This window comes from Taeniopygia guttata, chromosome 2, assembly GCF_048771995.1.
Source record: "Taeniopygia guttata chromosome 2, bTaeGut7.mat, whole genome shotgun sequence".
NCBI lineage: Eukaryota > Metazoa > Chordata > Aves > Passeriformes > Estrildidae > Taeniopygia > Taeniopygia guttata.
The window spans coordinates 3,061,846-3,081,553 of NC_133026.1; the positions used below are offsets into that span (position 1 = coordinate 3,061,846).

The 19,708-nt window shown below is 40.8% G+C and overlaps 1 protein-coding gene across 1 annotated transcript in view; it reads right to left on the reverse strand.

Annotated features, from left to right (window-relative positions):
* VIPR1 (vasoactive intestinal peptide receptor 1) overlaps positions 1-19,708 on the reverse strand; it is a 114,066-nt gene that overhangs the window by 28,679 nt on the left and 65,679 nt on the right. The window contains exons 4-6 of the mRNA XM_030264178.4: positions 15,144-15,247; positions 9,261-9,361; positions 6,513-6,645 (exon numbers count right to left, since the gene is read on the reverse strand). Of these exons, the coding sequence (XP_030120038.4) occupies positions 6,513-6,645; positions 9,261-9,361; positions 15,144-15,247 (338 nt within the window). The remainder of the gene's footprint in view (positions 1-6,512; positions 6,646-9,260; positions 9,362-15,143; positions 15,248-19,708) is intronic.

Consider the following 19,708-nt stretch of genomic DNA (forward strand, 5'->3'; position numbering starts at 1 on the left):
TTCTATTTCTATTTCTATTTCTATTTCTATTTCTATTTCTATTTCTATTTCTTTCTTTCCTGTGCCTCTTCCACCTGCAACAAGGTTGGGCCACTGATGCACCAGCATGGAGCATTGTATCCTTCATTAGAGAATTATTTCTGCAGAATGAGCTCAATCCAAAGTCATGTAAAATTCAAAGTCACAAAACTTAATTTAAAGCTGATTTAAACTTGGTTTTTCTCTGTACTCTCACCTCCTCAGTGCCAGCTGAAAGCCAGCTGAAAATGGCAAGGCATTTATAGAAATAGAATCCCAGAATGGTTTTGGTTGGAAACCTTAAAGATCAACCAGTGCCACCCTCTGCCATGGGCAGGGGCACCTTCCACTATCCCACGCTGCTCTAAGCTCTGTCCAGCCTGGCTTTGGACACTTCCAGGGATGAGGTTAGGATTTACAAGGAAATTACACGAGACAGCCTCTATTTCATGTGCAAAGTATGGCAGGGGCAGAACCTGCACTGATTAAAATAAATGAAGTTATTTTAATAACTCCAGTAAATTTTGTATTAAAGTAAATGGAGTTGCACCTGTAAATTTTGTATTAAAACAAATTGAGTTGCACCAGTGAATTTTGTATTAAAATAAATGGAGTTATGCCTGTAAATTTTGTATTAAAACAAATGGAGTTGCACCAGTGAATTTTGTATTAAAATAAATGGAGTTATACCTGTAAATTTTGTATGAAAACAAATGGAGTTGTACCACTTTACACTGATGAAAAACGTGGTGCACATGGCTGCTCTTCATGCCTTGCCCACTTCCCATGCAGGCCTCTTCAAATCCAACACTGGATTCAGGATTCAGGAAGAAACTCTTACTTCTGCTTTCCCTCCCATGAGAAGCAACTTTAAGCCCCATGACTGTGATCCTCAAAGCTATTTAAGAATTTCTCTTTGCTGATTTTAATAAAGGTTATGTAACTGTCAGTCTTGAAGGACTCAGCCTTTCTATTTTGTCTCATAGGAATTCCTGTTTGATTTTTGGGAGCCGTCTTGTGAGTATTTCTGAGATGCTGATTAGCTCTGGCTGGCCTAACCTGGGCATCAGATGACTCAGAGTTGAGTTCAAGTGTAAAAATAGAATTATCTTGGTAAATGGGTTAGCTGTGCCTGTTTTGTGCTCATCAATCACAGGATAAAGGCACTCATGAGCAGCGAGCCAAGTCAACCACAAAGGGACAAACTAAAAAGAGAAGGTGGTCGGGTTTTAATAAAGACCTTCCTCACACTTTTCCCATTTTCCCTCTTTTTTTTTGGCGTGTTAAGGTGCCAGCCCATAAGGGTGACACTGCTGTGTCTGGGATTACAGAATCACTTAAGTAAATAAAATTCCTCCTCCAGAGCTCTGTCAATCTGACCTTCCTTCATTCCTGGGTTATTTCCTTCTTTCTCCACTCCTGGATTACTTCCTTCTTTCTCCACTCCTGGGTTATTTCCTTCTTTCTCCATTCCTGGGTTATTTCCTTCTGCCTCCATTCCTTCCCTTTGCTTTCTCTCTGTTGTTTTTCATTATTTACAGGACCTTTCTCTAGGGTTTGTTTGGTTGGTTTTTTTTTTTTTTGTTCTTTTTTTTCCCCCTCTGTTTTTCTGTAAACCTTAGATTGTAGCAGTGATCATCAGATATCACCCAAGGAAACAACTGTCTCTCTAATATTTGTTTTGCTTTAACACAAGTGCATAAAAAACCTTCTACTGTTTCATTTCTCCTTCAGCCTGCATATTGTGGTGCTCCCACATAGATCTGAGTAGCCTCACTGCTAGAAATGAAAATGCATCTGTCTTCAACATCCATAAATAAAATTCATTTAGGGGCCTGTAGCTGTTATCAGTTTGTCCTGAGGGAATTAAAGTAAAAAGCCACCAATTTTTTACACTGAAAATATGAGATATGCATGTAAATTCTCAACTGCTGAACTCCCACTCTCCTTTGCAAAGAATAATTTTTGTGTTGGAATTTTTTTTTTACTGGTATAATATAAAAGGGAAAAGATAAATGATGTGATCTCCCTTGGCTGAATCTCCAGCAAGGGCAAACTTGCAGAGCTCAGAAAAAATTCAGCCTGAATTTAATCTGTGGAATCTGATCTTTGTTTACAGGAAACTGTTGGCTTTGTCTTCAGCAGGGCTGGAAATGTAAGTGGTTCGTCATTATTATGTCATCCAGATATGACAGTAATGAAACTATATCAAAACCTATCCCTAAACTCACAAAAAAATGAAATAAAACAACTATTGAAGTGTTCAGTTCAATCCTTCTACCACATTTGTTGTTTTGACTGTTGTTTTTTACAGGGTGTTCCCCAGGGAGAGAAGGAAAGGGGAAGATAAATTGTGGGAATGCCAAGAGGGAAGGGCATTAAACCTGAGGAAATCAGTGAGAAAAACTAAAATTTCTGAGGAGGCCTCTTGAGTCTGGCAGGAAAACAAAACAAAACGAAACAAAATAAAACAAAACCTGAAAAAAATGAAGGCAAATCCAGACTGTAAAATGGTGCAATTTTTCAAGCACAATGAACAATCTGCAGATGTAACAAAGCAACATGCAGTGAGTTTTCCATCAGAAATGACCAATTCATGAGACAGAATATAACCTGAGTGAGTCAAAACCAATACTGGGGAAGTTGAATTGAAGAATTATTGAAGAAGTCCGAGTGGGTGGCTCCAGAGAGCCCTCTGAGCCTCATCACCTCCACATCCAAGTGCTTAAAGCCCCATCTGACAAACACACTCAAGCAGATGCCTGTTTTTAATCCATTTAAGCCAAAAGGATGATTCAATTATCTATAATTACAATTAAAAAGCTACATAAATACTTTATGAGAGAGAGGGAGGGAGTGGGTTTGGTGTCCTCGTGGTACCTTGAGCAGAATGTTGTGCCTGTGCGTGGCCATCACACCCCTCTAGAAAATTCCCTGCAGTGTTTTGTTTCTTACTGGAAAATCCCACAAAAATACACTTTTGGATGAGGTCTGTCTAAGGATTCTCCATGAGACTTGAGCTTTAGTATAGGTCTCTATTAATTTGGTGAGAGTTCTTTATTTGACTTCTTATAGTACGTATTATGAATCTGTTAAGATTGTGGTGGTATATTTGCAGTCATAAGGTACTAGATCATAATTATTAAAAGTGTTTTTTAATTGTTGCTTGAAGTAGGGAGAGCTTAAGCTGCTCTATTTAATTGTTTGTTCCAAGTCTTTAATTATGTCGTGTGTCAGTGGTATCTATTTGGGATTCGTATTTTGATTGCCCTATTTTATTGGTATGGCTATTATTTGTGTTGATGTCATGTCAAAATTGCCTTCCTTTAATGTTTTTTTTTTTTATTTTCTAATCTCTGCTTAATTGGTAGAATTTGGTATGTCTCTTGAAGGATCTTTTGTATTATTGTTTGAGCTGACGCTTGGAATACAAGGAAATGGGACTAATTCTCTGTATTCTGTGGGTTTGTGTCTCCTTCTTCAGGCTTTGAGGCTGTATTAATTCCTTCATTCTTGTGCCTAGAAACAAATCTAACAGGTTTGGGACACCTGGGAAGAGAAGGAGTGACACAGACACCTGTGCTGAGCTTCCTTGGTGTGGAACAAGGGGCCTTGTGCAGGTTCTGGGTTTAAAATCATTTAAACCTGCTCCATTTAGTGATAAAAAAAACCAGCCCTGCTTGTCAGCTCAGGTTTTCTGCCTAATGAAAATGGGTTGATTTTTTCACCCGAGCAGCAAGACTTCTCTTTCCCCCAGGAGAGAGTTTATCCACGAAGTAGGACCAAGGACTGCCCATCACTCTGCAAACATCACCCTGTGCTGGCTCACACCATCACTCAATGATGCTCATCACATATATTTTAAATTTTGGCTGCACTGGCCCTGAAATTATTACAGCCACATTCTCAGACACTGTGGCCCATATAAGTGCTCAATAAATTAATTTTTCAGGGTGTTTTTTCATGTTGAATTCTGTAGCAATGCAATTCTCATTGAGTTTAAAATGGTGGAGAGTTAACACCACACCTGAAGTGTCCCAAACTAGGTAAAATTAAGTAAAAATGCAGTAAAGCCTATTAAAAAGGGTTTTTTTATTACATAAACATTTTCTTGTGTTGAAGTTCCTACTTGATTGAAGCATTGACACATTTGCTGGTGGAGAGCTTAATGTGTTTTTGTGTGGCTAGAGCACAAAACATAATTTAAAGTCTTCTTACTGCAGCAGGCAATATCAAATTGAGGACTTTGGTAGAAATGCTGGGAGAGGTTTCTATTAATTTGGATTTTATAGCCCTAAATCTGTTCTGGAAGGAGGATGTCTTTACCCTTTCATTCCCTGAAGGAACTGAGTGTGGCACTTCCTCGTCTAATGAAACACTTTTATTGCTTTGGGTTCTCCCTGTTCTAAAGAGTAGCAGTGAGAGCATTCAGCAAATTGTTTGTTCAAATCTGAACAAGCTCAAGGCCACATCCATCACACACATGGCCTTCAGTGAATTGTGCATAAAATCCTGACTCTATGAGTTAGTACCAGGTTTCCCAAATCAAGTTTTATCCTGCAAGTTCAAAGCACAAACTTAACTCAAACCAACCTAACCCAACCCAACCAAGCCCACAGGAGCACAATGGATTTTATAACAATTTTTGATAACAGATGAATGTTAGGAGAGGCATTTTGTGTCAGTATTTTTAGACTGTGGCCTAAAATGTTGTCCAAAATGCTGGTTCAAGACTGGTGCAGATTTTGCAAGGGTATGCTCAGCCTTATGTGGTGGAGACAGATTTATCCCAAATGATTTTATAACTGTTATGTATCATCCAGCCATTCACCCTGAGCTGGCAATTAACTCCAAAATCTTCTTATGGGGAGAAACACAAAAATGTTGTACCCATGGGCTACCTGAAAGTGCAGGTATTCTGGATTCTGCAGGAAAATTCTGTATTTACACCCAGAAATGTTTCTGCATGGATGAGAAGCAAACACTTCTCATTCAGCTCTCTGCAACTGTGCCTCAGTCCTGATCCAGGAAAATCCCGTGCAAACTCCCACAGGGATGAGAGGTGGGTTCACACTCCATGGCCTGTCCTGGCTTGGCTCCTCTGCCAATTGGCATTGACAATTAATTGTGGCAATTTATTCCAATTTCCATGTCTTTCTACCCATTCATGGACCTTCACAAGAAAATCCCATTCCAAGAATCCAGATCCTAGTGAATCACAGAGAGGAAGAAGCACACAGGGAAAGGAATCATGCTGCACACAGCTCTTGGGAAAAGCTGAGAGGAGGCTGCTCTGGGTTTTAACTGAGAGATGCTCAGTCAGAAAGATCATTATAACAGCAGGGATAACTCAGGGTAAGGATACAGGAAAGCAAGGAAGAAATTGGGTGGATGGGAAAGAGAATATTTTCTTCTGGTGGTGTATGACATAAAAAACAAGTCCAGAGGTATCAGCGAGCAGTTCATCTAATGCTCTGGGTTCCTGGTTTGTTTTTTTTAATTTTTTTTTTTCCCTGCATAACTTCTGATCACATCTCTGCATTTCGGTGATTTCCATTTCCTGCCTAAATTTATTCATGACTGGTGTCCTCTTACGTCAATGTTGCCTTTAGATAAACAGCCCTTCTCCCTCCTTAATGTTTGCTCCAGCTGATAACACTGAGTTTGAAAGGCAAAAAAAATAACCAAAATCCTTTATTCCCCTTATTTATCATCCCAGTAGGGAAATCTCACAGTTGCAGACAGCGAGCGTGGGACACTGATTCAGATGAAAAATGGATGATGATGTCTGCACATAGATTTCCTGCCTCAAGTCCTGCAGGAATCTGGTCACTGGAGCCCAGAGAATCACCCACATGCAGGTGCCTTCTCCCAAAGGATTGAACAGCATTCCAGACTTCAGGGAACAGATTAATTAGATTAATTAGAGCCCACTATCTATGGATGCACGTAACACACACAGCTCATGTGTAAGTACTCACCCCACAGATAACTGAGTTATGTGAATTTGGATCTGACTCCCATTTTATTGAATCCCTAAACACAAACCTCCTTTGACCAGGATATCCAAGAAATGAGCATGTGGCTGGGAGATCGACACAGGACTCACAGGAGCCCCAAAATCTTGTACAACCTCACTTGTGGGTTTGATCTGATAAAATCCTTAAGGTTTGAAAACACCTCTAAGACCATCAAGTCCAGCTTCAGAAAGGACCAGATATAAAAATATATATACATTTTATATATAAGGACAATATATAAAATATATAGGACTTTTCATATGCAAAGGACCATATATAAAATGTATATAAATTGATTATCAGAGTCTGATAATCAATTTATTCCTTCTCCATATAAGTCAAATGGCAGCAATCATGGTTATCTTTTTTTCCCTTCAAGTGAGAAAGTACCACCACACATGCATTTGCAAGGCAATTTTGGTGAATTGCTTAAGAGGGGCAACAAAATGAGGTGGAAGTTTTGAGGCTACTTACTGAACTCACGAAGCAGTGCTCAGACTCCCCACTTTCAAACAGGATGACATCCTTGATGAAGACTGCGATGGCTCTCATGATGAAGGACATGAAGAGGTGCATGTGAATGTAATTTCGAGTACAGTGTAGTTTTCTGTTGGAAAGGAACAAAACATTTCTGAATAGCAAATCTTCTCAAAAGCATTTTTTTTTATATTTACATGTTTCTTCAACCATGACATAGAGTCACAATTAAACATTAGAAGCCCTGGGGCAGGCTCTGGTCTGATAAACATCACCACAAATACACTTAATTCTCTTTAATTGCACAGAACGTGGCAATTCATGTATCTGTAGCAGTACTGCTGCTTTTTCAATCCTCAGAAAAACAGGGAAAAATACAGGATGACAGAAAGCAGCTCCATCCCACTGCTCTCCACTGGAAAAGAAATGTTTTTGACTGAGCAGACTGTGCTCATGATAAAGGGCTTTTTTCTACAGAATGTTTCTGCTGCAATAATTCTATTCAAAGTGAAACGTTTCGTCAAGCAGACAAATAAATTCTTAGCATCTGTTGCCAGAATTAACGCATATTACAGACTTTCTGGAGCAGTATGAACTATATTTTCACTTTAAAATTACTGGTTGTTAATGATACTGAGAACTACACCAGAGTTTTTCTATCCCTTGCCTGCTAATATTTTGAAGATGAATTCTGATCAAGTAGGAGGCTTTTTCAAGAGAGAGTTTATATCAGCTAAAGTGAAAAGCCTAATAGTCTGGAAATGGGTACTTTGTACAGACACCAGAACCATAGCAGAGCTCACTGAGCAGCGATTTTAAATTACCACCTCTTAACGAGCCACTGGGCGCTGGCAGAGGTTGTGCTGCTAATCTCTGATGATGGCAAGGTAATGGGGCTGAGCTGAGTCCTCTGTGCCTGCAGGCCAGGGCAAGTCAAGTTGAGCTGTTTGCCACCAAGACAAAACAGGATCCTCAATGGTTTCACCAGCCTGGCTGGCACCTTGTACCTCTTGGAGGGAATTGGCATGTATCTGATGGACTCCTCCATGGTAAGAGGAGTGGAGAGAGCACATGGGAGGAGAAGTGCTGAATTCCTGAAGGGTGAGGCCAGCCTTGGTGTGAGTTACACTAGAAAATGTGCTCTGTCTTACGTGAGAGATAGAGCCTCATCCAAAAGGCTCTTCCAGCTCAGCTTTTTGATGATCTCCCTTTATATAAATTAATTTATAATAGGAGATAATGTATATGCAGACTTCTCCATTGGAGGCACCCAAATTTAGATGCCTGAATCTATTGCAAAAAATAGAAAGCAAGATTTAATCCATTTGCTGCAATCTGGGGTTCCAATGCCACTTGATGAGCTGCAGAGTATCTGTCCATCCATCCATGAGGTCCTGGGTCTCCTGAAGGCCCTGCATCTTATCTGCCACACTTGTGCTTATCTCAGGGACACCAGCAAGTGTAAATGGTCCTGTGTGTCTCTGTCACACCATAGGGTGACAGCAGAAAGTGTTTTTGGAAGAGACTTTGGGAAGAAACAGGCTGTCCAGAGAAGCTGTGGATGTTCCATCCCTGGAAGCATCCAAGGCCAGGTTGGATGGAGCTTGGAGCAACCTAGGATAGTGGAAGGTGTCCCTGCCTGGGGGATGGAATGAGATGATCGTTAAGGTGTGGTCCCTTCCAACCCAAACCATTCTGGGATTTTTTGATCCTGGATACTTTTGGATGCAATTTTGGATACCATTTTGAGTACCTACTTTAGGTGGAATTTCCATGATATCCATATACAGGACTCTAGAGACTGTAACCCACTAACAGAGATCTATCATAGAACAATCTGCCTTTGATGACATAAATTCACCTAAATAATTAGATTTGGATTACAACTCCCACAAAAATGTCACAAGTCACGCGCCAAAACACAGCGACACTGAAAGATGGAGGAACCTTGTTCCCTATCCAACACAGATTGAAAGAAATCTTGGGCATCTTCCTGTAACACTCGTAGCCTGTCCAGACTTTGAGTCATTCCCTTCCCTGTGCCTTTCTGTGCTGGTGGGTGTCGGAACCCTGGTCTGGTTCAGGGGTTCCGTGTGGTGGTAAAGTCTCTCCTCCAACCCAAAGAAAAACTCTGCAGCCTCTTGTTGTTCGGTCTCAAGGTAGTTTATTGCAAGTTATCTAAAAGATTGTCTTCTCGGGCTGCTGTGGTTTGGTCAGCAGCTCAGGCAGAGGCACACACACCTCTGACACCCTCACTGCCTGGTGTCTTCTTCTTCTCCCTCCCCGCCCAGGGCTGCTGCTATCTTTTATATGATATATTACGTGATACATGTTTACAGTTTTTCCCCAATACCTATTACCTATATTAAATGGTGCTTTTCTACTCTAAACCAATCCATAAGTGCCAATATCATCAAGAACATGGAGGTAAGGAAGAAGAAAGAGGAAGAACAGGACTGGCCTACATTCCTCCGTCTTAAAACTTCTGACCCCCATGTACAAAGTAAAAAGCCCCCTGTACAATACTAAAAAATTCTCGCCTCTACTTTGTAACTACTTCTACTATAATATCTAAACTTTTGTGATTTCTTGTTCTTCCTGCAAGGTTGGTAACTCATTCCATGGTTCAAACCCAAAATCACAGCTGTTTCCAGCAGCCTGCCAGGGTCTCAAATGCTTCTGACCAGGACCCGGAACCTTCAAAAATGTCTGAGGGACATTTTGAGTTCCAACAGGTGGCCTTACCTGAAGAGACACAGAATGATCATGGCAGCCGTCAGGGCGATGAGGGATAAGGTGTGTCCGATGGTGTAGCCGGTCTTGACCGTTCCGTAGAATGCTGTTTGCTGGTGTGAAAGAAAGAAAACAGGGCTTTCCAAGAGGTCCAAAAATCCTAAACAAAGCATCACTGACTGCTGGGATAAGGAAATCATCCTTCTCTGATGGAGCTGCTGCTATCTTTTATATGGTATATATTATGTGTTAAATCTTTACAGTTTTTCCCCAATACCTACTACCTATATTAAATGGTGCTTTTCTACTCTAAACCAATGTCTAAGTGCCAACATCATCAGGAACATGGAGGTAAGGAAGAAGAAAGAGGAAGGACAGGACGGGCCAAAAATCCCTCCATCTTAAAACTTCTGACCCCCATGTACAAAGTAAAAACCCCCCTGTATGACACAAAAAAATTCTTCCCTCTACTTTGTGACTACTTCTATTATAATATCTAAACTTTTGTGACTTCTTGTTCATCCTGCAAGGTTGGTAAATCGTTCCATGGCTCAAATCCAAAATCACAGCTGTTTCCAGCTGCCTGCCAGGATCTCAGATGCTTCTGAACTGGGCCTGGAACCTCCAAAAATGTCTGAGTGACATTTTGAGTTCCAACACTTCTCCACTCTCTTAAAACACCTCTGATTCCTTTACACTTTAAAATCCCATCCAGTAGCGCATGTGACTCAAACACCGCCGGTGTGAGTGTGGAGAACTCATGGAGCTGCAGCAGGGCTTGGGTCACTCCAAACCTGGGTTAAAGCTGCAAAAGGGAAAGGTTCCTGCTGGAAGGAACCTGATTTGACACCTGCAGAGACAGCTACAGCCTAAAACCTGGTGGAACAGGAGCCACCAATGTTCAGCTAACAAGTGCACGACACTGGTCGGTGGTGAGAGCGGTGAGATTAATTTTATTAACAAGGTCTTAGGGCAGAAGTGTCTGGGAAATTGGTTTGCTTTTGTGGGATCTACACTGTGTTTAGGTAAGTAAAAGGTTCTCAGTGTTAATTCAGAAATATATATTAAGCTGGAAATTGGTTCATGGTTTTTCTCTTTGACAGCACACAGAGGAACAGTGCACCACAGGGCTTGGATCCAACAGGGAATCTCAGTCTAAATAAAATGGGCAAATAAGTGCTCCAAAGCTCTCTAACAACACTCTAAATCAATGGGTTTTTATTTCCAACTTAAAAAAAAAAAAGGAAAAAAATATTTAGACATTTATAAATTAAAAAAAAAATCTAAATTATTATGAGGCTCTAACTCAGTTTATGGAAATTTTTTTTTTTCAGCTCTTGATTGACTCTCCTCTTCCTTCTTTCTCACCAGCTTCTATAAACAACCCAAACAACCACAACCACAAAGAGCAGGTTAGACAGAAAATCTAAATCCAATCTTGTTTGGAGAAATATTCTTCCCTAACATGGAGAGTTGACATTTTTATGTGCTATTTTCACAGGCTTTGGCAAGTATTTGGTACTTCACAGAACCAGGGAGGCTGGGATGAGTTGCAATCCCTTAGCATTTGCACAAGCCAGCTTGGAGGGGTGTTAAAACAAGAGAGTTTTCAGAGATACCACTGGTCATATCTTTGACCACAGATCTCAGGGGTGGTTAAAGCACCGTGTCCTTCCAGACACATCACTGAGAGCTTTGGGTCACTCTGAATAGATAATTCAAGGTTTTTGGGACAATTTATCTGCCTGGTCTTGCCCAGATAAAGCTCTGCAGGTGGGGCCTCACCTGAGGGGGCAGAGGGGCAGAATCCCCCCTTTCCCTGCTGTCCAGGATGTGGGATCAGCCCAGGATAAAACTGGATTTCTGAGCTACAGGTGCACATGGTCAGCACGTGTCCAGCCTCTCATCCACCAGCACCCCCAAGATAAAGTCTTCTTTCCAGCCTTCCTGGAGTTTGTAATTAAAGCAGTCAACCTCCCTCATGTTCATTTCATCTTTCTCAATTATCTTTATTTTTGATGGCAGCAGAGCAGAACTGTTCCAGGAAAGATTTGGCCAGCAGAAGGAAGAAGATCCTGGTGGGGGACTGTAGGAGGAAGAGGTCTCACACTTCATGAGGAGAGCAGAGAAAAACAGGCCTTCTGCTTCTTAGGGTTATTTCCAGGAGCATGTGATGCACAGAAAGTTGCTGGTGTTATTCAACAAGCAATTCCCTGCTTCCCCCACATATTTTATGGTGACTAATCATTCTTGTGCAGAGAAGGATGGTTTGCATGCAGCTTTAATGCAGGATGTGGGGTCATCTCTGTTCTGGAAGCAGCACATAATGACTTCTCACTCCTCACTGCACTTGCTAATGACAATTGGTTCCTATTTCAGAGATGTCAAAGCGGAGAATTTGACCCAAGTTCCTAAATGGAATTGAAATTTCACTCACGGTCCAGATTATAAAATATTCTTTTTAGAAAAGAAAGGGATGTAGATAAGTGAAGGCAATGCATGCCAGGATGCCTGACTGTGTTACAGATTGAAATCAGGCAAATTCATCATTGTCTCTTTGACTTCTAAAAGCTTCTGCTTAATTTCACATGAGTGTGATAATAACAATTATTTGAGGTAGGTGCTAAATTGAGATTAACTGAGATTTATTTGCTTTGGTTTCTATTCAGTAACCTCAAAATTTGTCCCTTGGCTGACAATGGGAAACATTTACAAATTTGAGAGAAAAAAGAAGAGAAATACTGATATAAAGTCTTTCAGGAGCCAAGTGTTTTGGGGTTCATAGCATTCAGTCCAAAGACAAAGGGGTTCCCTGGAGAGTAAATGAAAAGAAATTTCTTTGGAGAGAAATGTGGGCTGAACTGACCTCTGGAGGTGTCTCTTTATTTCACTATTTTCAGGTAGAACCTACAGAGACCTGATGTTGGAACCCTGGATACTGAGGATTTTAGATTTTCTGTGTTGAAAGGCACAGATCCTCAAGAAAAACTGAATTGGACCTGAAGCTGTAGAGAAAGCTTCCATTATTGAAATATTATTATTATTATTATTATTATTATTATTATTATTATTATTATTATTATTATTATTATTATTATTATCTTTAACACAAATATTATGAGTGCATATTTTAAATAGAAGTCTGTAACATCACATAGTGGAAAACTTAGAGCTTAAAGTTTTAGAATATAGTAATATATATAAGGCAAGATAGAAGTTTTAAAGCAGTAGCCAATCCTTCTTCTTCACCTTCTTCTTCATGAGTTTAAGTTAGATAGAAAAGTCCACATTGCAGAACACAAGTAGTCATTAAGTTAAAAATAAAAATAATTTAAGTATAATTTCTTAATTAGATAGTTTTTCCTTAAAAGTCTTTATAGAGATAAATACGAAGCCATTTGGTAACTTATTAGTGAAATACTGTAAAACTCACAACTTACAAGACTACAATATTAATAAGAAAGAATAAACATCTGAATTCAAACACAAAATACCATCTCTACACATTAATCTTGGCCCTGAGCAAAGCAAATAAAAACAAAACAAAACAAAACAACCACAATAACTCCGGGGTGGCCCCTCTGAGCAGGTGGAAGCACAGCAGGGAGAAGAGCATCACATCTGACAGAGAAGCAGGATAAGAACCCCACTCCCCATTTGCTAATTCACCTTTTAAAGGTCAGCTTGGAGAAGGGCTCATCATCCCTGCATGGACCCCAGAGCAGCACTTTGGTCCCTACATCATCTGCTGCTTTAGGAACTGCCAGAATTCACTGCTAAAACCTTACACACTGCCATTTTTTATTTTTCATATTTTTTTCTTGCTGTTTCTGACCCGAGACCAAAGGTTCATGAAGTTTTTTTTACTCCTGTAAGCTTATCAGTCTTTCCTGAACCTCATGTCCTGTACAGCCCGCTGGGTTTTTCTACTCCCTTTACTTCTTGCTCCCCAAACTCACTGCCAATGCAACAACAACAGAACAAAAATCTATTCTTCTTCACAGGCTGCAACGGCATGTTCACCCCCCTCAGCCACCTTTCACACAAATTGGACTTTAACAGAAAGGAAAAACTGTGGAAAGCAAGGGAAAATAATTAAGAAAGAATTTAAAGAACACAATAGAGGTTCTCCTGGTAACAGGGCGCTCTGGCAATGCCTCAACCCGTTGGGTGGCGGGAGCATGTCCCAGGAATTCCCAAATCCCCTGTGCAGCAGGAACACAAAGCAGAGCTCTGGCTGGGGGTCCTTGCAGAGCAGAGCTGGAGCAGTGGTTTCTGCAGGCACGCAGCTCAGTCTGAGGGATGGACACTTGAGGATGTGAAGGCAGACTGAGGCTCTCTTCAGCACAGCCCTCAAGTCCTTTATGCACCTCTGCCTTTGCTGTTTTCTGTTTTCTTTCCCACTCAGAGCTGGCTCAGCTCTGCTCAGATCCCCTGTGAACTCCTGGAGTGCCTTGGCAATGTGTGACCGTGCACAGAGACCTCTCACCATATCGAGTCACAGAATCCCAGGATGGATTGGGTCGGAAGGGACCCTAAAAATCATCTCATTCCAACCCTCCCACTATCCCAGGTTGCTCCAAACCCTCTCCAGCCTGGTCTTGGACACTTCCCAGGATGTGGCAGCCACAGCTGCTCTGAACACCCTGTGCTGGGGCTTCACCATCCTCACAGTGAGGAGTTTCTTCCCAATATCCCATCTAAACCTGCCCTCCTCCAGCTTAACACCATTCCCCTTGTCCCATCACTCCATGCTGTTGTGAAAAATCCCTCTCCAGCCTTTTTGTAAGCCCCCTTTAAATACTGGAAACACATATTAATTAATTATTGAGATGCCTATGTTCAACATTCACTAACACTGAGGTATGTCTTAAACAGCAACAACAACTAAAAAGTATGAGTAGAGGTTTAATATAAACATATTAACCTATTATATAAAGATATAAATACTGCAATGTATGATTGCAGTGAACTATAACTTTTTTTCTTCCATAATCTTTTTCTTATTGACTATGGGACTGCTACGGGTGATTAATTTAGATTAGATGCTGAACTTTGAGTTAGGTGAGGTGACTCTTGCTTCTAACATTTGTTATCCTCTTTAGACTTTACCCTTCGTGTCTCAGCATGCAGCAAACCAGTAACAAACTCCTTCCTGTGGAATGACAATACTCTGTAAAGCTAATTATACCTAGGTCAGCGATTGATAATTTCTACACAAACAATATCCCAGAGAACTTTCAGATTTTCTATCAAAATCTAGTAAAGTTTCATGAAAATATGTGTTCTCTACAGTGAAGGGACGACATATCTAACAAATATCTAGATATGGGAGCAAATATATAACAGCTAGGTATTAGCTGGTTAGATCTGTAAAGCATCAAAATATAATTTTTATCCCTTTAGAGCTTTAGATGCTTGTGCTGCCATGGAAAAGACTGGAATCACCGTATCTACTTAAGCATAAAGACAAATGTGGAAGGCTTGTTTCAAAGTGTGCTGTGGAAAATAAAACACCTGAAGTTATCACACAGACAATGGTCTGATCTTCTCCGGTCCTGACATCCTGTAAATTTTGGATGTCCCACCCCTGGAAGTGCTCAAGGTTTGGAACAGCCTGGTCTAGTGGAAGGTGTCCCTGCCCACGGCAGGGGTGGAATGGGATGATCCTGAAGCTCCCCTCCATCCCAAGCCATTCCATAATTCTGTGAGTCTGTGACATCATTTCCTTGACCAAACATTTGAACTCCAAGGATCCTCAAGAGGATGTCACTGGACATCCTTCTCTCTGCAGGAATCAGAGGGGGAATGGGAAGAATTGGGCATGGGAAGATCACACAATTTGGATATTAATCCCTGTTAAATCTTCATGTCCACCCATCCAGGTTTACAGACCTCTTCCCCTGGAGTGCTGTTGGAATCATATCCACAAGCTACAGCGTAGGGTGCAGGGTACACATCTGACCAGCCCTGGCTTGTGCAGTTCCTGGTCACATTCCCTGGAAGAAAAGGGAAAAAAAAAAACATGATTTAAAAAGAAACCTTCAGCTCACTGTTAAAACAACTTCTGCCTGTTGTGGTATAAATGCCAAAGCACGTTTCTTGTAACACTTAGAGAAAAACTCTCATACATTTTCCCTGCTATTAATTTTTCATATTACACAGAGTTTGGAAATAGGAGGCATCCCTTGTGTTTTAAAGTCCAGACCTCAGTAAAAAAGTACATTTTAATACAGAGGTGCACACAAAACATCTCTTCCAGTGGTACCATGCTGCAAGTTGTACCCAGACCTTTGGTTCCTGGCACTGCACCAGTATTGTTTGAATGTTTTATTGTCACATTGACTTTGTTCCTGGAAAATTTTTATCTGAACAGAGCAGTGAAGTATTTATGCCTTTCACTGTGCCTGTGAGAAGCCAGGACAGGGATAGATAAAGCGCTCATTTCACAGCACGCAGATAAGGCTGGGGGTCTGGGAACTAAATCCAGTCCTCCACACTCAGACCTTGCCTACAACTGAGCCCTGATCAAATGTGATTCCTGGGAAATGTACTGCACTCTGGTTTGTGAACAAAACACTTCAAAACTTGGCTGTGAAAGGAGAAAATCCACACACACTGACAGCCTGTATTGCCTGTTTCAACTTGACTACTCCAGGGCAGTAAGACTTCCTGGACTGTCAAGCTCACTGAGTGCCTGGGGCCTCTGACCAGTTAAAGAGAGCTTTAATTAACACAAGAACATCTCATTCCTTCAGCCAAACTGTCAAACCTGAAGTTGCCGTGGCTCTTTGGTACTCAGAACTGCCTGATCCACCCAGGATTGTAAGAGCAAAGCACTTCTCACTTTGTAAAACATCTCTGCTTCCTGTCCCAGCCGAACCTCAAATCTACATCAGCTTAATCCAGCAAAAGGAGAGACCAGCACTCAGGACAAGCCTTTCCCCAAGAGGTTTGTAGGCTAAAAGGCCAAGATATGGGTTTGTCAAAAAATAACAAAGCAGAAGTGCACCCAACAGCACATTGTAAATTCCCCCAGCACCTTCTCTGACCACCAGTTCCCACCGTGCACACCTCACTAAGATCCCATCACTGTGGCATTCCACTGGTGTCATTCACCACACAAAACTGAAAGAAAATGATTCAATACACCAGAAAGAACAAACAGAAGTCAAACCTTGCTTCTTAAGGTGAAAAACGACACCAGCGAAGCTCAAAGAGCTTTGCAAACATTTCCAACAATGGAGCTCTTTGCACACAAGAGTAAGAAAACTCCTGCAAATGGGAGTTTTCCAAATCAATTATGCAGTTGTGAGTCACAAAAATATTTGTGTCCAGCAATTTCTGACACTTGAGTCATCCGAGCATCTTCCCGATCATGTTCTGCACTGAAATTAGCAGCAGACAGTCCCCTGCCTGAAGGCACTTCTCCAGTCCCTGTGACAGATGGATTTCGACATTAAACTTGCCCCTTTAATCTGTTTTTGCAGTAGATCTGAGTCTGGGAGGGCTCTCGAAGGTGCCTTTGTTCATTTTCACAGCTGCTCCAGAAGAAGCAGTTCAGCCCAGCTCCGTGGGCTGCTGTTTCAGGCTTTCCCTGCACTGTTTGCAGCTCTTCCCACCAGAGTTCATATCAGGATCATAAAGGATCTTGTGCAAACAAATCAATGACTGTTCAGTGCTTTCAGCTTTCTTGAGGTTATGCAATTTCTGTTATTTCTTCTTTGTTACAATGGATCCCATTATCTGAACTTCACTGCTTCCCATTTCCTGCTCAAATCTCTGTTTGAGGATGGCTTAAGATTTCACGGTGATCTTAAAAAAACACCTAAGGTGTGTTTATTTCAGCTTATTTTTCTCATATTTCTTCTTTTCAATTGCACTTCCTCAAATTTTTATGATTATTTAAAAACTCTCACCTCTCTCAATACTTTCAAAAATTGTCCCAATGCTTTAGCAGATGTGGAAACCAAGGTAGAAAGAAGAACAATGGCAAAGCATCAGTGGGATTAAAAAAAAAAAAAAAAAACAAAAAACCTCTGACTTTAGGGAAACTTATTTCCCAGAGAAGTTTTTCTACCACCCTTTGCTGCTCATGTCACTTTTAAATGCGGAAATTCACACATGTGGTGTGATACAAGACACCTTTCTAAAACCTCTCATGTTCACCTGATGTCTGAGAGATACAAGAAGTAGAAGGTTAGAAAACAAAGATTTTATCACACCACAGTTTGCCTCAAGTAATGGATGATGTCTCTCCTCAGACCAAATAACATTTCTAATTACTACTATCTAAAATATCACTTTCTATACTGAAAATGAGCATAACATTTGGGAAAGTGCCCCACAAGCTTAGCTTTCCTCTGAGGTTTACAGGCTCAGGTTAAACTGAAGTATCACACAGATTTTTATGTTCCAATGTCAAATCCCAGCTCTGCCACAGATCCCTAGGAAAATGAGATATTTTTGTGGTCTCACTGGCTCTTGGTTTTTCCAGACTTTGGTCATAAAGTCTAATTATTTGTCAATGGAAAGGCAAATTTTTCAAAGCACCAGAAGTTGTTTTTGCCATTTTCCAGAGCTCTTTCTCACTAATTTGTGTAACACAAGTTCCCCCTAAAATGAGCACCAATGGAGTACATTGAAAATCTGGAGTACATTGAAAATTTGTAGTACATTGAAAATGACAGTATCAGAAACCACAAATTTTCTGCACTTAGAATTTTTCTCCAGTCTTTCCAAGTTCACTAGATTTCCTAAATGTTCCCATTTCCTATCAGACTGCAGCTAACATTTTCAAACTGTACTCCTGGAGATTTAATGAGAAAGCAGACCAGGGATTTACAATGACGTGTAATTAGAAATGCAGAGTGGAGGAAATTCACTCCTGAATCGCTGAGAGATGGGAAGTATCTCCAGGCTCTCCTCTGTGTTGTGAGAAAAGAAGACAACAGAGTCCCCTCATTCTTGTGGTGTAAGTTAAAGCCATTAATTAATCTGGGCTTTTTTTGTGGGGTTTGTATTTAATTTATCAATGTTACCACTGTCAAACTGGTGTGTCTGTTTCTAAAAGCAATGAGAGGAAGTTTTCCATTAAAAAAAAAATTGAAAAATCCACAACTAAGTCTCATTTATTTAAAAAATAACCTCATCATGCCTTGCAAGAGCTCAATGCTCTTTGCTTTCATGGCATCCCAGAATGGCAGAGGTTGGAAGGGACCTCTGGAGATCATCTGGCCCCAAACTCCTGCTCAGGTGTGGTCACCTAAAGTGGAAGCATGACCAGATGCCTTTTGGATATTCTTCGAATCCTTCAAGGATGGAGGCTGCACAAGCAAATCTTGTCTCAGAATTTAGAATCATGAAATCATCGTGGAATTATTTGGGACCCTAAAGCTCAATTTCAACCTCCCTGACATGGTCAGGGAACCTCCTTGTTGTCACTGAGAGGAATTTCCTTCCATGATTTATTCATGACACAGCAGAAGAGGAGGGAGGAGTTTGTAGAACAGAGATAAAACCAGAACATTTTCTTTATCAGAGGTGTTTGATCTGGGTGGGAGTTAAACACTGAATGGATGAACTGAATAAATGCACAGAGATGTTGTCTTGCTCTTTAGGTTTTTTCTCTTAATTTCTTTCTGCCTCTCATCTGTTTCAAACTCTGAGACATGTCTGAAAGTTCATATTACAGGTGAAGTTTTACCTCTTTGATCATCTTGGAAAAAACCCTCTTATTGGCTTTTAATGGGAGTTTGAATTCAGACAAAGAGATCTGAGGTCAATCATGGCTCAGGGGTGTTGGTTTTTGCCCCCCTCTTGCTTTCTTTGCCCTTTTCTGTAATAACTTCTAAAGCAGAGGGAAAGCTGTGCTCTGCCCAGCAATCAGTCCTGCTTCCCTAGCATCATATTCCACGGACATAAATTGTTTTTTTTCAAGCAGAAACTATTAAAGCAGCAATACTTCTGTTATTTACCATTCCTGAGACAGTGCTGAGCCCACTGGCACATCTCTACTTTCATTTTTATTATTGATTCTGCCTCACTGTTCCTGGGAAACACTTGAAACTTGCACTTAGCTGAATGCTGAAGTGCTTGGGCCTGGGAAAAACTGGTGGGGAAAGTTATGGCAGGATAATTTCCCAATTTGCTTCCTGTGCCTCAGCCTTGGTCTCACAATATCATTCCTTCAGTGCAATTTCTGCCCAGTGTTTAATGTTATTTTATATTTTTGTATTTCATAACTTCATGCCATAGTAGAACCTGTGGCATTGGGTCAGCACAGCAACAAGACCAATTTAATTTTCTTCCTTGGTTGTTTTTCACATTACTTGGCCTGCAGATTGTACTGCCACATGTCCAGTGTCCTGAAACTTCCTGCACCCTGTTTTTGTGGCAAAACTCAATTTTCCCTTATTTTCCTTTCCCCTTCCTGCACATTTCACTTCTAAGAGTGAAGA